This window comes from Micromesistius poutassou (genome assembly GCF_964030765.1).
Source record: "Micromesistius poutassou genome assembly, chromosome: 2".
NCBI lineage: Eukaryota > Metazoa > Chordata > Actinopteri > Gadiformes > Gadidae > Micromesistius > Micromesistius poutassou.
Window position 1 is genome coordinate 5997389 of NC_140272.1, and position 19418 is coordinate 6016806.

The window sequence follows — 19418 nt, forward strand, 5'->3', positions numbered from 1 at the left end:
CTGAATACATAATCTGATGAATGTGCATTTAAATTCAATAAATTATATTAATACTGAATACATAAACCTGGTGAATATGCATTTCAAATGAATAGGCTTTATTACACTGATGCATATACATCATGTAAAGTTTATTAGGTAGGTTTATGTTCAAAATATAAAAATAATCTAATGGAACTTTGTCATGTAATTATTTTACATAAATCTTAAAAGTTAGGGTTAAATATTTCTGTGAGTGCACATAGTCGGATACAGAACAACATTACGTAGACATTTCTTTCGAATTCCAAGACATTTTATTCCAGAAAATAAAGATACAAATTTGCATATGATTGCATTATTCTAGATATACTGGTAAATTCTGCTACACTTTAGCAGTATGGTCAACCTAAGAAAACCCTTTTTATACATAATGGCATAATGATGGCATAATGACCGGCCCACCGTGCCTGTTCACAGTCGAAAGGGACCTTGTTTCAGACATTCATGTTTTCACAGAAAAGTAAAGGCTTATGAATGCACTTGCCATAAGGAATTAATGACATTATTTCATATTAAATCGAGGAAATGAATTATGTCCCACCCTGCTCCTCTAGACGCAGGGTGGGGGTGTTGAAGCCTGTTAATGGTCTACAGATAACGACACATGGCCTGGTGCTCCATGTGCTCGCGTCCAGGCAGGTTTAACCTGTTGCACTCTGATTGCTCAAGATGCAACAGGTATGCAGCCTCACCCAGCCCCACTCCAATCAGACAGACTTGGGCCAGGTGAGGCTGCTTCAACCAGCCATCATCCACACACACTGCACAATGGACTGGTACTGCCACTTTTCATTTCACTGCATTTCTTGTATATGTATGTGACTAATACAACTCTTGAATCTTGTATAAATCATGTTTTATTGTTAATACCTCAAAGTGGAAGTCAAAGAGTGGCTCAGCCTCACTGAGGAACCTAGGTGAGGCATTCACCTCCAAACCACACTGCTGCTCAGAGTCCCTCGTGTGACGTCCTCCTCTGACTGTCGTGTGAAGCCTGAGCAGACATTCATGCATTCATAAGGCCTTTCAGATTTAACGGTTATTCACTGTAAGGGATTATTCACTGCAGAATAAGACACTGAAGTCCAGACATCCCAGAACCTTTCCTCCCCAGTGCCCACCAGCACAACCAACTTCCTGTTCCTCAAACTCCAGTTCCTCCTGCTCCTTCCTGGCAACTGATTTCCAGGGTAGCCAATAAAAAAAAAAATCTAAATGTAACGTTTTTTTAGTTTTATTTCCTCACCGATTTGTCCTTATTGATTAGAGAACCGTTTGGCAGAATGACTCTACTTATCTTCTTTTGTAAGATGGTGTGCAGTACAGTGTTTCCTGAAACACTTCATCAGAAGGCAAGAGACAGCTACAAGACAGGGTCAGTAAAGTGTAAGTGAAAAAGGTTTTATTTCAAGATCTGTAATATTCAATGTTTATTAAGTGTGTAAACCAAACGTATATAAAAGACCAATATCATGATTGGAGCGAGGTTTGAAAACATGAAAATTAAAAGTTCCCCCAAAATACTCTGCTAAAAAACATTTCATTCATTTTGTTCATTAAGTAAACACAGAAGCTCTTGAAGCTTAAAGCTGGTAATCTGGCCATTTTTGTTGCATCCGTTCATTCAGTGCCATTTTAGCAAAAAAAATACTCAGAAGCTCATGTCTGTAAACATCCGGTCATGTAACAGAAAATACCAAAAGGTCACAAAATACAAAAGGGGTCCTGGGCCACTGGGGGGGGGGGGGGCTTCTGATTGTGTCCCACTTCAGGGTCCTTCATGCAATCATTCACCGGAGATGCGGGCTCCTGGGCAGGCGCGCTGCTGAACAACGTTCCTCCTAAGTACGCACAGCGTTCGACTTGAGGAACATCCTGCTGTGCCAGTAGTCAGGATTGTCAAAAGATCTGTCCACCCCGCCGGGCTCTCCGATGGCGGCCCCTGCCCGTACTTTAACGTACGGGTTGATGCCCGAGGCCCGCAGTCCCTCAGTGCCGTGGGCAGCGCTCTCCTCCTCCTCCTCCCCGCCCAGGTTCTGGTACACGGCCATTTCGTCTGCTCCTCTCTCCCCGCTCAGCGAGTTCATGTCCTCATACTCACACGCCTCCCTCTGCCCCCTGCCCGGCCCCGTGCCCTCTTTCCGTTGTTCCAGAGCCTGTTGGAGCTTGGGCTGTCGGTTGATGTACTGGTAGTTGTCCTCCGCCTCCTGGTAGTCGTCCTCCTCCACCTCCTGCAGCACATCCCTGGAGACATTCTCCAGGACCGTGGTTTTGGGAGGAGGGAGGCTCTCCTCCCTCTCCTGCAGAGGGAGGCTCTCCTCCCCCTCACTCCCCCTGATGTCCATGTACTCGTACTCCAGAGAGGCCCGGTCCTCAGAGGACGAGCCGCGGAGGGTGTCCTGGTCTTCGTGTGGAGGGTGACTTCCCAGGTCCCTCACCTGGACCCAGGAGCTGCTGTCCTTCAGCGGGCCGACAGGGGGCTTGGCCGCCCGGGAGGACGTCTGTTTGTTCATGTACTCGTAGTCTTCCTCGTCGGGGTCGCTGTGAACGATGCACGTCCGGTCTTTGAACGGAGTGACCTGGGCCACGAAGAGTAAGGTGTCTGGAAGACGACATTAGGACAGTTAGTATTGATATGGAATAGATCTCTAGATCTCTAGGCTAGATCTAATTAACAGCATCAAGTCATTGATGGATTAAGGAAGGTTTATATCTTGTCCTGTGTTAATAATATACGCCTCTTTGTACCCTCAATTATTCATCTCATTGTTTTATATTATTTAATTATTATTCATGGTTAATCTCATTGTGTTTCAGCCTGGTTAAATTAAGAATTCATAATTGTAATAACAATTGTCAGCAGTAGATCCTGTGTGTTGGGATTCAGATAAATGAAGCAGTGAGAATAACAACCCAGACGTCCTCGGTGGTATTACCTCTCTTTGGGCTTTCCCCAGGGAGCACGTATCCGTTCTGGTCCTCCTCGTTGTGTATGTCCGGAGAGGGGGTCTGCGGGGGGCCCCCAGACATGCTGTCTCTCTGGGAAAGGTAGGCGCTGTCCTCACGCTGCCGTTTCCTCCTCAGGCTCCCTGTCATTGAGAAGTCCTCGTTCATCTCCTGGTCTGTGACGGTGCCGCGGCCCTCCGAGCTCTCAGACACCGTCCGGGCCGAGTTCAGCCGCGAGCGGGACGGCCATCCGCCCTGCAGAGGAACACAAACCTTTGAGGACCATGGAGATGGTTCACTGGATACCATCTAATACCAGGCCCTTCTCATGGAGATGGTTCACTGGATATCATTGAATACCATTCCTTCCAGTTAAAACAAGTACACCATGAAGATGGTTTACTAGATACCATCTAATACCAAGCGTCATACAAATTCTCATTCACAGGAGCCGATAGAACTCACCTGTCCTGGAGAGTCCACACCTGGGGTCATGGGCAGGTATCCAGCCAAGTTTGATGTTTGTATCATCTGTAGGAGAAAGCGGGAAGTTCATGTTTATTTATAACACATAACAGTCCTTCAACAAACATTCTCTAGTCCCTTCGACCCTTACCCTCATGCTGTCTATCTTGGAGAGGCGGGACATGCTCCTGGACGGGGACACGTAGACATGGTGCGTGGCCAGGCCGTCCTCCAGGGCCTCAGCCTCCTGGTCCTCCAGCTCTCCGTTCAACTCCTCCAGGTCGGCTGAGCGCTGCAGGTGGTCGTCAGGGGCCGAGTCTGCTGCACTGCAGTCTCCCTGAGGCAAGACCACAAGAGAAGAAGAAGACGATGATGATGATTTACACATTCATGTTTCATGTTGAAGTCGCCATGCAATGGTGATGAAGGTGCTCACTTTGATCACCAGATACCGCGGGGGGTCTCGGGCCATCCTCGTGAACTCATTGGCCAGCTCTTTGAAGGTCGGACGGACGTTTTCATCGATCATCCAACCTGTGGATAAAACAACAGTCCCAATATGAACTACTTGAGAAGAGCTGTGGTTCTACCGATGTCTAAAGGGTTCCTCTGAGCAGTGCCAGCAGAAGGCGTGGACAGGGACTCACACTTGACCATGACCATGTAGACGTCAATGGTGCAGATGGGGGGCTGGGACAGCCGCTCGCCCTTCTCCAGCAGGTCAGGGACCTCCTGTGGACGCATGGCTGGGTAGGGCTCCGTCCCGTACGACATCATTTCCCATATGGTCACACCTACAAGCCACCAATATAGGGTTCTTATTATTCTCAGACACGTGTAATTCCAGAAAGTGGCATATTTCAAATATTTGATCACAATTACCGATGCATTCCAACCAACACAACAGTATCTACCATTGATCCTTGAGGTTATAGAGTTATATATATGTTACTATGGTACAAAGCTGGACTGACCGTAGCTCCAGACATCACTCTGATGGGTGTATCTTCGGAATAAGATGCTCTCCAAGGCCATCCACTTGATTGGCGTCTGTAAAAACAGGCATTATGGTTTGGTTTCATCCCTGGTGAAGATGTCAGCATTCGGGGTCAATGATTATCAAGAAGTTCTGTTTTGATAAACTTTGATCCTTTTACTGCAGGACGTACTGTCTTCGCCGAGCAATAAACCCCTTTTATGGGTGGACTACAGACCTTGACTTCGTTGTAGAAGTATTTCTTCTCATCTGGGTAGAGCAGGTCTGCGATGCCGTAGTCTGAGATCTGCACTATGTAGTCGTTCTTCAGGAGCACATTCCTTGCCGCCAGGTTCCTGTGGACCATCCGATGCTCTTCCAGGTAGTACATGCCCTGAAAGATACGTTCAAGGAAACGTCTTGGTTATCTGGAAGAGGTGCAAACATCCCACAACACACCTGAAGAAAGAGCAGATGTTCACCTTGGCGATCTGCACACACCAGTTGAGTAGCCTCTGGGGGCTGAGGTTGTGCTTGCGTTGCCTGATGTGCTCCAGCAGGGATCCCTGGGAGCTGAGCTGGGTGACCAGCTGTAGGCTGTCCCCCGGGCAGATGCCCAGGATCCTGACCACGTTGATGTGGTCCAAACTACCCAGAGCCAACATGTGCTGCAACATGCACAGTCAAAACATTACTATTCATCAGAACATAAATGTGCATGGTTTGTCAAAACGGGTTTGGATCGGAGTTGCCTTACGTCTGTAATCTCATTGAACTTCTGGCGCCCTGTGCGGTCACTGATAGTCTTGATCGCCACTGGAAGCTTCACCGTGTCCCCTTCAGGAATCCAGATGCCCTGAATGAAGGAGAACAACACATGATATAGTTACTGGATGGACCATTACCTATAGTTAGTTTACAGGGAGGTGCAGATTAAATGGGTTACCTTGTGGACTGTTCCGAACACACCCTGGCCCAGACTCTTGATCTTACGAAGATCTGTGGCCTTCAGGATGCGAGCGTGAACCTTTGCTCCTTTCTCACTGGGATCCAGGGGTTCAAAACTCTGGAAGAGCACAGAGGATGTGTGAACACAAACACCTGAAGAACACAGACATCTGAAGAACGGGAGAGAGGCTACGGATCTGCTCCTCACTGACCTCTCCGCTCTCCATGTATCTCCTCATGGCTCGCTTGCGACGGATGGCGAGACCGCGACGGTAGAGAACGGTGAGGACGAAGATGGAGAATCCCACGAACAGAAGGGCGATGACTCCCAGCACAATGCCCGTGGTCATTTGGCTGGACAGAGATTTTAAAAGAAAATTGCACAATAAACACTTGATTGTTGAATGTCTATTTTTGGTTGGCATAAATGACCCTGAGTGGGAGGGGCTTGGGTGAGTGGGAGGGGTTTAGGTGTGGCGACAGTAAGATTCTTCTAAGCAAAGAGAGGTACGGACTGGCCAGCATTTTTATCTGTACAATATTTCAGTTATTGGATGTGATTTGATTGATTACATTATTGAAATCACTATCAACAGATACAGTAGTACTACAGATATGTATCCAGGTTATTTTTAACTAGCTAGCTGAAACGTTACCCATTTGGACTTTAATATGGCTAGGGTTAGGCAATCCTAACCCATGACCCCTAACCATAACATTAACCCTGACAACTATGCTAGATGATAATGCTTATGACTGCATTAACTAATGTGACTTAATGGTCATTTAATGTACCCTTATTGTAAAGACTTATTTACCATATTTATTTAGCATATCAAATCAAACATTTGACTAGGAGCTAGAAAAACTAAACTCACCTAGACATGGATCTGCGGGATTCCAGACAGTCTCCGATGTTTGGACCATCGCACCTGGAACCAGGAAACAGGAAGAGGGGAAACTTAGGGGAACCACGCCACAGCGATGTGGTTATAGGTGGGCTGCACTGGAAGAACTGTCCCACCCAGCAGTCGGGGAACTCCTAGTAATATGATATTGCTTAGTGGTGGAACAATCTCCCTGCAGATGTCAGGACCACAGAGTCATTCACCAGCTACCACAAAAGACTCAAGACTCACTTGTTCAGAGTTCACCTAGACTCTGAAGAGCCTTCTTCTGACAAATGTACTTGTTGTAAGTCACTTTGGATAGAAGCGTCTGCTAAACACCCTCAATGTTAATGTAATGACTGGGCTACCCTCCTGGACCACTCTGTACTGGACCTCCAGTCCAGTACAGAGTGTATGTATGTATATATGTATGGACGGACACCCCTGCTTACCCCTGGGTGCAGTTGAGATGGCAGGGCTCACAGCTGTGCTTTCTGTCGGGGTATTTGAAGATGACCCCCTCCCCTCCCATCAGCCCCTTGGGGCAGGTGGACACGCAGTGGGGGCCATCCTTGTTCCTGGCACATGCCACACACTCGTCTGCCCCCTGGTGGCCGGGAGGCAGTCAGGAGGAAGAGATAGAGCATAGAAGATTATGTTTACGTGTCTCTCCATGGATATATATCTGCAGATCTATACATAGAGAGAGATATTCGTCTCATGAAGCACCACTAGGTGGTGTCTGGTATCTGCTTATCATCTCTGACCTTGAGGGACTTGAGGAAGCAGCATTGAAAGCCTGGAGCTATAAGCTATGATGTGAGTTTTGCTCCTTAGTGTTAGGTAGTGTAGCGTGGGCGTTGGGAACCTACCGGCCCGGTGCAGGTCGGCCTCCCCTGCTGAAGCGCACACTCAGTGTGGCAGGGCATGCATTCTCCTTCAAACGTCGCAAACTCCCGCCTGTCGCTGCGTGGGGGAATGGGGAGGACAGCTGGTCAGCACACCGCAGACCGAAGATAACACGGCTACAAGGTCTCTGCACGGCCGCACATTCCCCAATTATGAGATTCCTTTATTGTTTATTGTTTGTCATATTGTGGAGATACTGACCCTGTGAGGAACATGCACTGCTCCACGCAGGTGCCTCCGATGCTGAAGTTCTTGCAGGCCAGACACTGGCTGGGCCCCGGACCCCAGCACCCATCAGCGGAGCACAGGGGGTCGCAGGTGTGGCCTTCTTTCACTGCACACACGGATATCACGTATTACAAACACGACCACGCCACACCGAACATCAGGTCCTAATGAAGTGATCTGAGTCAAGGCTAGGCTAGGCATAGTGCTCACTAAGGCTAGGCTTAGTGAGCACTAAGGCTAGGCTTAGTGAGCCCTTAGGCTAGGCTAGGCTAAGTGCTAACTAAGCCTTAGCCTTAGTGTAGGGTGACCAGACGCCCCCCCCCCACCCCGTCAACAATCCCGCCAGGGGGGACGGGGCAGTGTCCCCCTTTTAGTTTTCTATGACAAAAACACTACACGTTTGGAGGTTTTTACACCGCTGAACCCAAAATGTCCCCGGATTTTATCTCAGAAATCTGGTCACCTTGCCTTAGTGAGCACCAAGCCTAGCTTAAGTCACTAAGGCTTAGTGAGCCCTGATTGGAGGACACCGGCAGCCTCCTCTCACCACATTGGCTGCGGGCTCCGTTGTCCTTGACGTCAATGAACTTCATGCGGCCCTTTGGGCGGGAGCTCCTGCTGGACAGACGTGTCCAGTTGACGTTGTTTTGGTAGCAAAGCTTTGGGTTCCTCGTGATGTAAACACCGCCGTCGTTGATCTTCCTCAGCGACCGGAGCCCGAGAGACGTCAGGGACGGTATCCCAATCACCAGCAGAGCGTAGCCCCTGACGGAGGAGGTGGAGGAGAGAGACAGGTTAGTGGGGCAGCGGCGAGCGGAGACTCTGAAGGTACAGGACAATACGATGCGGTACGAGGGGAGTAGGGGGTGGGGGGGGGGGAAGGATGTACCTTTTAGAGTTGGATCCTCTGGGGGACGGGGAGAGGTGACGACAGGACGGGGGACAAGGGGAAGGGTGTGAGAGACAAATGAAGATATTAGAGGCATGCTGTGGTGGTCTACTCGGCAGGGCCGTTACACATACAAGGTGATTAACCAGGTTAGAAGACACAGGTGGACAGGTGTTTACTTGTAGAGCGTCCTGCCCTCGATGGTCTGAAGGTTGGAGAACACGGACAGATCGGACATGTTGGCCGGCCAGGACTGGATGTTCAGGTTGTCTGGGGACAGAGGCCTCATATTACAGACGATGATGACAGTAGACCGTACTTTAGTGACAGATATTAAAGGTCCCATGACATGCCACCAGGTGTGGTGTGATTACGACTAATCACACCACACCTGGTGGCATGTCATGGGACCTTTAAAACAAGACACAGGAAAAAGAATAACACACACCTGTGATCTCTCGGACGGTGCTGAAGATCTTCAGCTTCTCCGGGTCAATGGCCGGGATGTTCTTGTAATCATCCCTGCATGGAAGGAAAAATGTGAACATTATTACAATAATGATGATCATCATGACTGATGTATCGTAGCGGGTGTCCGGGGGTATCCTGCCTACCCTTTGATCCCGGTCACCAGGAAGTGGAGGCTGCCCTGGATCTTGGTGCAGTTCCGGAAGCTGTCGATGTTCAGGGCGTCCACGGTCTGCCGGTCGGCCAGGCCGGTCCCGATGCACACTTAGGGGACAGAACACACCGCTGGTCACCAGGAGAGTGCTCACGAGAGAGGAGCTCACACCAGAGACTCAGAGACACAGCTCAGGGGTAAAGGCGGTGGGTAAAGCACCTTTTGGACAGGGCCCTCCGCACGGCTCACACCCCTTCACTCCCTTCTTCTCCACCTCCATCTTGTCCGTGGGGCAGCTGCTCACACAGGAGCTCTCATCCACCACAAAGTTAGCTGCGCAGGGGGCAAAACAGAGCAGAGCTTACCACCACAGTTACACCTGGTCTGACGGGGTGGGGGCTCCGCTTGGACCGGTGGGTTGAGATAAAGTCAGTGTTAGATGAGTTGGGGGGTAGTGGGTTGAGTTAGGGTTACAGTCAGGTTTAGGGTTTGGGTTAGATGAGTTGTGGGCTTGTGTGTTGAGTTACAGTTAGGGTTAGTTGACTTGGGGTGTTGAGTTACAGTCAGGGTTAGGGTGAGGGTCAGGGTTAGCTGGGTGTTGTGTGTTCCGTTAGGGTCAGGGTTGGTTGTATGTTGGGCTAAGGTCAGGGTTAGGTTTAGGGCCAGGGTTAGTTGTATGTTGGGCTAGGGTCAGGGTTAGGTTTAGGGTCAGGGGTAGTCAGGTGTTGTGTGTTGGGCTGGGGTCAGGGTTAGGTTTAGGGTCAGGGTTAGGTTTAGTCAGGTGTTGTGTGTTGGGTTTAGGATCAGGGGTAGGTTTAGGGTCAGGGTTAGTCAGGTGTGTTGGGTGTTGGGTTCTGCCCCCACACTCACGGGGGCACTGGGCCACGCAGATGGAGCCGTACTGGTACTTGGCGCTGGGGTTGGGCTCCAGCTTGAAGGTGAGCTTGTTGTAGATCAGCGTCTTGGGACACTGAGGCACGCAGGAGCCCGAGTTGTTGAAGTTCCTGCAGGCCTGGAGGGTGGAAACACTGAATCACTACGACTCTGTGGGTTAGTGAACCCTAACCCTAACCCTAACCCTAACCCTAACCCACGGTGGGTCTGTTGTTGTTCTTAGAGATAGGAGGCCAGTTTATTATATTTGTAGAGCCCTTGATCACAGTTTCAGTCTCAAAGGTTTTCACAGGTCACCATCCCAGCCCATCCTCCCCGGGGGGGAGAGCCAATCACGACGTTGTGTTCTTTTTTGTTCATTTTTCCACAAGTTCAATCTAAATCCAAATGGTATTATTCCCTTCGAAAGACAAGAAGATTGCTTTGTACTTACAAAGCAGTCCTTGTCCAGGGGTCCCGTGCAGCCCCCCGCACACTCCATGTGACAGCAGTCGGCCGGGCTGCGTCCGAAGCACCGGCCGTTACACTGCGGCGCGCAGATCGTCTTGGTGACTATATAGAGGGATATAGAGGGGTGTTAGCAACAGAGCTACGGCGTTAGCTACAGTCTGGAGAGGAGTTAACTACAGTCTTGGTGACTAGAGATAGAGGGGTGTTAGCTACAGTCTAGAGGGGTGTTAACTACAGTCTTGGTGACTAGAGATAGAGGGGTGTTAGCTACAGTCTAGAGGGGTGTTAACTACAGTCTTGGTGACTAGAGATAGAGGGGTGTTAGCTACAGTCTAGAGGGGTTTTAGCTACAGAGCTACGGCATTAGCTACAGTCTTAGAGGGGTGTTAGCTACAGTCTTGATGACTAGAGATAGAGTGGCGTTATCTAGCCATAGAGGGGTTATAGCTACAGTCTAGAGGGGTGTTAGCTACAGTCTTGGTGACTAGAGATAGAGGGGCACTAGCTGGCCCGGTGACACTGCACTGAGAGGAAAGAACCAACAACAGTACTCACGGATCTGACACCCATCCTCCGCTGGACCCCAACAGGGCACGTCTCCGCAGATCTTAGAACAGTGCTCTGAAACCACAGGTGAGACTCCATAAGCCTCAGTGTACATTTACATTCAGGGCATTTAGCAGATGCTCTCATCCAAAGCGACTTACAATAAGTACTTTTGTCAGAAGAAGAGAAACAACAATATGTCTGTCGGTACGATAAGGATGTTCATAGAACCACAACATATACAACAAAGATAGCTTGCAGCCCCCCGCTGAGACTCACGCTCTGGTCCGTTGTCGTTGATGATGATCTCACTGGAGGCGTCCTTCACAATGTCCAGCCAGTTGATCTGAGGGGCGAAGCTCAGGAACTTATTTTGGATGATCTGAACACCTCCCTCAAGGATCTCTGTCGGATGATAAGACACACAGACACACACACACACACACACACACACAGGTACGTTAATGTCAAAAACAATTAGCAGAACAAGCCCAGACTCGGGGCTGATCCTGGGCACATGTGTATCGATGCGGTATGTTGCGGTTTGACGCGGTAGGATGCGCTATCACACTCATGTTCATGCTCATGTTTCAGTGGCAGTTGGGAGCCCAGACATTCCCGCCACTCAGAGGGTGCGGTGGCTCTCCGTGGGCGTGGGAGCCGCCGGTAACGAGTGCACTGTGACGTTCCGCTCACCCACGCAGCTTCCTGTCCCATGCGGGGGGGGGGGAAGCGAACCAGTCCTACCTGTCAGGTGTGTGAGGCCCTACAGTCCTACCTGTCAGGTGTGTGAGGCCCTACAGTCCTACCTGTCAGGTGTGTGAGGCCCAGCTCCTGCAGGCCGTGCTGCCCGTCCTTCTGGTAGTTGACCAGGACAGCCAGCGCGAAGCGGTCCTCGAACAGCGTGGTGCCTCTGATGACGCGCAGGTCGTCCAGGGGCAGACGGCTGAACTGGTTGACCGCGATCAGGATGTAGCCCGTCACCTCTCTGATGGACTGCAGGGGGCAGCAGAGGGAGGGCGGGAGAACGGGGGGGGGCGGGGGGGGGGGTTACTACATGTGGGAAACGTTGTTCATTATTACATCGCTTTAATCTGACTGGTGCGGTTCAATCTTAGGCCCTGTCCCAATTCTCCCCCTTCCCCTAGATTCGAGCCCTAACCCTAGATTTTGCGTATTGCCGCGAAGGGGTAGGGTGTCCCAATACTTAGGGGAGCAAGGGGAGTGCCTATTTTCCCTTAAAATCAACCCTTGAACGCTAGCCCGCTTGGGAGCTAACTAGCAGTTAAGGGCACTCAAAGCAATTGTTCTTGTTAAGGGGAGAGAAATGGGACTGGGCCTCAGTGCTTCGAAGGGGGCTCAGTTATCTTTGTGACTGTTAACTACATGGTTGTTCAGTGCTTTGTGTACTCTTCTTTGTTTCAATCCACATTCCTCAGGTAAACAAGGCCTTTGTGGAAGAAAGACATGCTATCACCATGGAAACACAGGGAGAAAGGGGGAGCTAGTTGTTGTTGATGGTTGCCATGGCGTCAGTGCTCACCTGCAGGAAGGAGAAGTTCCTAGCCGGTTCCATCATGGTGATCTCCAGGTTGCCCATGACGATCTCACAGCCAGTGTACATCTCCTTGATGAGCTTGTACTGCATGTCTGAGCTTCCTGTCATGCTCAGAGCGTTCTTGGTCCCCGAGCAAACTGTTACTAGAGGAAGAAGGAAGTGTGCGTGTTATGTTACCAATCACCACAGATCCAACAGCGAGATAGTGCATCACTACTGATTTCATCAGGCCTACAAAACAGCTATCTGCACATCAATAATCCTCTACATTCATACTTTAAAACTGATGTCTTTGTGCCGACGTAAACAAAATAAATTAAAAACAAAAATAAAACAAACATGTGTTTAACGAGGTCGGGTCCATGTGAATAGAATCTAAAGCATGTAAAGGGAAGGCACAGCCGCATGCATGAGTCCCACTCTATGTGAACGTTTCTATGGCACTTTGTTCTGAACACACAATATCAACGAGAGCACTGTAACTGTAAAACAAACTCAGGCTTGTACGAGCATAACATACAAGGCCTTGTCTATGGGCGGCCGGCGACTGCTTTGCTATTCAAATCTCCGTCCGAGGCACACAGAGAGGAGGAGGGACACAGGAAGAGAAGGAAGAGTGCAGGAAGAGGGGTCGATGCCATGGATGGTGAGTCTGACGTTAGCCCAGAAAGCCACATGAGTGAACCGCACATCAATACACACGTTGGTCTCTCTCCTCCACCCCATGTAGATATACAGTGAGCGATTGTAACAGGCTTCATAACCTTTCTTAAGCTAATCCAGTTCCAAACCTATAGGCTTGTGTTCAAGTCAACAGCCGAGCACTTTGGCCGAGCATACATTCAAAAGACACACATCATAAAATCAGAGGAGGCTGAATCAGTGAAACGTTATGAAGGCCACAGAGTTCAGGTCAGTGGGACTGTGATTGCATGTAGCAATAAGCGTTATACAACCATCATTTAGATAACAGGCACTTTTATTATGTTTTTGGGACAGGAGGGTTCAAAAGCCTCGTTCCACCATGGGCAGTGCCAACTCAACAAAATGGACTCTCTAAACGGCCCACAGAAATAAACAAATACTTGAAACGGGAGGGAGATGGGTTTCCCTGGCCGAGTCGTGCCCACGCGTCCTACGAAGCTACAAACCCCGACAGCAGCCAGTCCAAGGCCTTGGGAGTGAAACAATGCCGTCGGCTCAAAGGTGAGCCTTTATCTGCGGCTCGCGGAGTTTTGGGAGTGTCGCGGCGTTATCAGCGACGGCCGCGCGCTTCAATGGGCTGTTGGGAAACGTCCTGAACACCTGCACGTTTCATAAGCAGTTCAAGGGGCTGAGAACACAATATGTCAGCGCAGAGCTGGCTCAGAGGCGCCCGCAGTGGCGGGGGGGGAACGCGGACGGTCCACACAACAGGTCCACACCTACAGCATTGTGTGGCTGTTCACACGTTGCGCGGCGAGGCAACAGGCTGAGTGGGTTCTCTCGCTGAGCCGCTCGCGTGTTGGCAGACAGAGGACGCAGAACGGGAGAGAGAGAGAGAAGGCTGGAGATACACACATCTGCGCGTGCGCACACACACACACACACACACACACACACATGGGTTACACATCAAGACACCCACAAACCACACACACACACAAACACACAAGCATACACAAAAACACGCACGCACAGACACACATGCACACACACACACACACACACATACACATACACATACACACACACACACACACACACATATATACAATGGGCCTATTATGTAGCGGTGCAAAACAAGTGTCTTTTGTAGAACATCACGATTTGTGGCTGAGACTCTTCCCCTCTGTTCAGCTCCTATTAACCTCTTCCCCTCTCCCCATTAGTCTTTGTATTTAGCTATAACAATATCCTAATACCCCCCCCCCACACACACACACACACACACACACCCACAAACACACACACACACCCACACACCCACCCTAACCTGATGTGCAACCCTCCTTGCCCTCTGCATTAAAGTGTAACCCAACACATCAATGAGACTCGGCTGTGTTGAGATTCAGCCGAGAGCGATGTAGGAGGGAACAAACAACTCATAAAGGAGATGAGGACGTAAACAGAAACTTGGCACAGGGGAGGCAAGAGATTACCGCATACCTGTCCCTCTCACACACACACACACACACACACACACACACACACACACACACACACACAGCCGTGCTGTGCACGCTGTGACGTGCACAGACCAGCGACACCGGAACACCTGTGCTAATGGAGAGAGAGAGAGAGAGGCAGGGGCCGCCTGCTGTGAGGGCCCAGTTCTGCCCGGCCCTCTGGCTGCGGAGGGGAGACACTTGTGTTCAGAGACGTGCCGGGGAGAGATCAGGGATCGCCTCGCACCGTGCCGTCCTACTGAGTCAACAGGCCCGACAGCATTATTACCTTGTGACACATGACTGTGTTGAAACACAAGCCACACCAATAACAACCACGAACCACCCCCCCGAGAAAACACAAAGGGCACAGCGATTTACCCTGAACAATTCAAACACATCAGCCATGCAGGTGATAAGAGATGTGTGGTGGTAGTGATGTGTGTTAAAGTATTCTAGGATGTTTTGACCTGCGGACCGGTCCTGTGTGGATGAGAGGCGGTGGTCTCCCTGGGCAACCAGCCTGTTAGTATAGTACCCGACCTGACCTTTAGGGGAGTTCTGACCTTTAGGGGATTCCTGACCTTTAGGGGAGTTCTGACCTTTAGGGGAGTCCTGCTGTCAGGACCTCTTCTGCACGCTGATGGACTGATGGACTATTTTTGAAAATAATACAAGGAAGTACCTGCAGGGATTTCTCCAGCTGTTGTTGCTGTGTACATGTATACATCTATATACTGTATATGTATACATGTACACACACACACACACACACACACACACACACACACACACACACACACACATATATATATATATATATATACATGTACACAACCTGCTTTGTATTCCTGTACCGCAGTAGTACATACTGAATACTGCACACAACATAATGATGATCATTTAAATGACCAGATATATGTTACAGTTTATCATCACATATATGTGATGCAACGTAACGTTATTGTGATTTCCAGATGTGCTCATTTAAATGGCATGCACTGGGAACTGAATTCTCCGTGTTATTTCCCTCCATGCCCACCACCTTATTTACCGAAGGTGACTTGAGCCACATTGTACAGGCAGAGTTCACCAGAGTCTCTGAGACATGAGTCACACCTCCATGTGCCTATGGACATATTCTTCGTATTGGCACAGCAGAAACAGGTAAAGTCAAGAAATGATGAATACAAGTCTCACTGCTTGCTATTTTCTGAACAAAAAAGCTCCGAGATTGGTTATCAGCCGATACCACCGGTGGGTGGAGATAAGTGAGCCGGAGACAGAGACGGATCACCGGGGCAAACACGGAGAGGTGCGGCTGACGCACAGCAAACAGGTTCTCCGTGGGGAGAACTGGTTTTGAACCCAGCAACGATTAGGAGACTTTTTCCCGTAAGATCTGGAAAATGTGCCAAACAGATCGGATCATATCGGAGTTCATAACTGGTCACTGTTTGTGATATTTAGACGTTTTGAATGACGCTGTCTCCACTATTTGGAGGTGGATGGCGGACCTACCTTCCTGCGTCTGAGGGGAGGTTGGTTGGATGAACCATAGCAGCACGATGTGTAGGAGTAGAGGCTTATAGTCGAATGGGCTCATTCTTATCCGGAGAAATGCGGTTTTACGCAAAGTCCAACCATGAGTTCTTGGTTCTCTTCTCTCGATGAAAAGTGCGCTCCGTTTGCTCAGAGGCAGTCCATGTCTTCTCTGTTGTTCCGCAACCTTCTTCAATTTTCTTTAATGTTTTTAATATTCCAATGTGAAAATTCAACCTCGCTGTAAAATAAATCCTCGGGAGAGGTCCGGTTGGAGACTGGATACTAGTCCAGAGCGCATTCTGGGTATGTGCGTAAAATCACTACGGCTCACACTGATTGTCGCGGCGCCTCCAACCAATCACAGGCCGAGCGTGTTTGTAACTGAAGGGTTTGACAGACGAGTCAACAGGGCTGGGTTCACATGGACCTCACAGGACTCTAGAGCCTCACTATGGAGAACACACGATGCTGCAAGACAGGTTTAGATATCAACAACAACAACAACAACAACAACAACAGAGCCACTCTGTCTTTTTTTTTAAGACAATTTGATCTTTATCTCTCTCTATTCTCTCATAAAACGGTATTGTTTTATGATTATCAGGCCTGTAGAAGAATTAGGGTCCTAGTTCGATTTAGCCAACATATATATAAATGCATATACATATACATATATAGGGCTGTCAAACGGTAAAAAAAAAAAAACGTAATTGCGATTAATCACATAGTATTGGTGAGTTTACTCAAGATGAATCAATTTTTTAAAATTATATTTTAAATCCAGTCCAATTGAAGTTAAATGAGATTATCAAATGGAATGACATATTATCATTCATACCAAATGTGCTTAATAAGCAAAAACTGGACCAAGTGATCTTGAGGGAGTTTGATGGACTCACTCAGTGTGGGTTGAACATGAAACTTACGGAACCTCAAAGATTTGGGAATTGTAAACAGGCAGTTTGTACAATTGTAAACCAACAGTTACCACAAGTGTAGTTAAATTCAAATAAGTAGCACCACAGATTTTGGAATTGTGTCACTTACTGCAATTGTAATCAGGCAGTCACTTACTGCAAGTGTAATTGAATGTAAAGTAAGTGGAACTAAGAACAAAATTATATCCATACACACACACACACACACACATATATATATATATATATATATATAGTCAGGAGTTAGATAATTCAAGCAGTGTTATTGCATATCGTCACCATCCCTCACTAAATTGTCTCACAACAGATAACAACTTATTGGTAGTGCCAGCGAAATCGAACCATGAACCTAATTAATCTGCAGGCCTATTGATATGTAGTTCCTCCCTTTTACAATTGAACAGTCAGATAAGGAACACATTGTCTTAAAACATGAATTCCGATTTCAGGTACACAGTGTCTTAAGACAAAAGAATGTGCGCTCCCATTTCAAACAGAGACAGATAGGTGCATAAGGTGAAATGTTTGAGTCTTTTGTCTGTGGTTGTTTTGTCACTGAAGCCGTGACAAAAACACAGCCTGACTGAAGTGGAGGAACTGGGTGGACCACCTAAGGAACCCGGACTGGCCTGCTGGCCCAGTCCGCCTCTTACACAACCTCCGAAGACCTGAAACCCCGGCAGACCTGGGGACCAGACCAGGGTTCAACTAGACCTCTAGGACCTGGGTCTGCAGGGTCCAACTAGACCCTGCAGGACCTGGGATACAGGGTTCATTTAGACCTCTAGGACCTAGGTCTACAGGGTCCATCTAGACCTCTAGGACCTAGGTCTACAGGGTTCATCTAGACCTCTAGGACCTAGGTCTACAGGGTCCATCTAGACCTCTAGGACCTAGGTCTACAGGGTCCATCTAGACCTCTAGGACCTAGGTCTACAGGGTTCATCTAGACCTCTAGGACCTAGGTCTACAGGGTTAATCTAGACCTCTAGGACCTAGGTCTACAGGGTTCATCTAGACCTCTAGGACCTAGGTCTACAGGGTTCAACTAGACCTCTAGGACCTAGGTCTACAGGGTTCAACTAGACCTCTAGGACGTAGTTCTCTACAGCGTGACTCGACAACTTAGGTCCAGCAGACATTACCAAAAGTGATAAAAAATTGATTTCCAGACAATGCAATTTGAGCGTGCCAATATATAAGGGTTAATATTTCACTAAACTTCAAGGAAGTAAAGACATATTTTCAGTTTGATGTGCCCTGGATCAAACAGCGGGCCACACACTCAAACAGCGGGCCACACACTAAAACACAATGTCGACTACGTTATTAACATTTATTAACCAGTGTTTAAACCTTTGTTTCTTCAACTTTGATATATAGGCCTTGTATTGGATAATGTTTGTAGTCTGCCCTCTGGTGGCGACAGAGCGCTACAGCGGACACATGTTCACACACAGCTTAAAGAAAAGAGGTTTATTTCTCAGTACAGCAGGATTCTGTTACATCACATACATATCTGACCATGCATCCAGTGTCTTCCCCACCCCCACCACCACTAAACCTACTGGTGAGCCTTAAACAGTCGAATGAACCGAGAGATGTTTGGATGAGCATTGTTTAGTACACATCCACCTCCATATGTTAATATATGTTAATAAAACAAAGATTCGACTATCAGATAGAAATAAAACGTTTTTTTGCAAAACAAGATCCAAGGAAAGACATTTGGTTCATCCACCAAAACCAGTTTGAAGGTCAACAAAACCCAGTAGCGGAATTGATTGGGCTGTATACAGTATGCTTACAGTAACACATTGATATATATATACAGTAACACTACCATCTACCAGGACACAGATACATCCCTCCACTGAGGAGTTCTGTGGTGTCTGAGTGGGGCTGTGTCCGGTGGTGAAGTGGTGAGATCTGGTATTAACACTGCAATGCCCCCCGTTCTGTCTCCTGCTGGCTCTACGTACCAGGCGCACCTGAAACAACCAACCATCTATGGCAAATTAACATTAACAGCCATTTATATACTAATCAAATATATCAACATTCAGAAATACAATAAACTGTCAAGAGGGATTAATTATTCTCGCCAGATAATGAACCTAAACTGACCGCACGATGAAACAGCCAGATTCCACGCATACTTAATGACACATAATGACGCGTGTGTGTGTGTGTGTGTGGACATATTGCTAGTATGAGTGTGTCTGTGTGCGTGTGAGTTTATGTGTGGATATATTGCTGGGATGAGTGTGCTTGTGAGATTACATGTGCGGACGCCGGACATATTGCTGGTATGCGTGTGTGTGTTTGAGTTTGTGTGTGGACATATTGCTGGTATGCGTGTGCGTGTGAGATTGCGTGTGTGGATATATTGCTGGTATGAGTGTGTGTGTGTGTGTGTGCGTGT

General features: G+C 48.4%; 1 protein-coding gene across 1 annotated transcript; it reads right to left on the reverse strand.

The window, feature by feature from the left end:
• Positions 1–1723: 1723 nt before the first annotated feature.
• Positions 1724–16116, reverse strand: erbb3a (erb-b2 receptor tyrosine kinase 3a; the record flags this gene model as incomplete). The annotated part of the gene is made up of 29 exons (XM_084463783.1): positions 1724–2644; positions 2979–3243; positions 3454–3519; positions 3605–3790; positions 3890–3987; positions 4101–4247; positions 4428–4503; positions 4668–4823; positions 4912–5097; positions 5187–5285; positions 5376–5495; positions 5590–5731; positions 6256–6309; positions 6720–6874; positions 7140–7233; positions 7378–7510; positions 7952–8169; positions 8294–8311; positions 8473–8563; positions 8742–8815; positions 8908–9025; positions 9135–9248; positions 9786–9927; positions 10243–10361; positions 10815–10880; positions 11085–11210; positions 11615–11801; positions 12349–12506; positions 16032–16116. 29 exons carry the CDS (start codon positions 16114–16116, stop codon positions 1884–1886), a joined length of 4254 nt encoding a protein of 1417 aa, XP_084319909.1. The 3' UTR covers positions 1724–1883.
• Positions 16117–19418: the final 3302 nt, after the last annotated feature.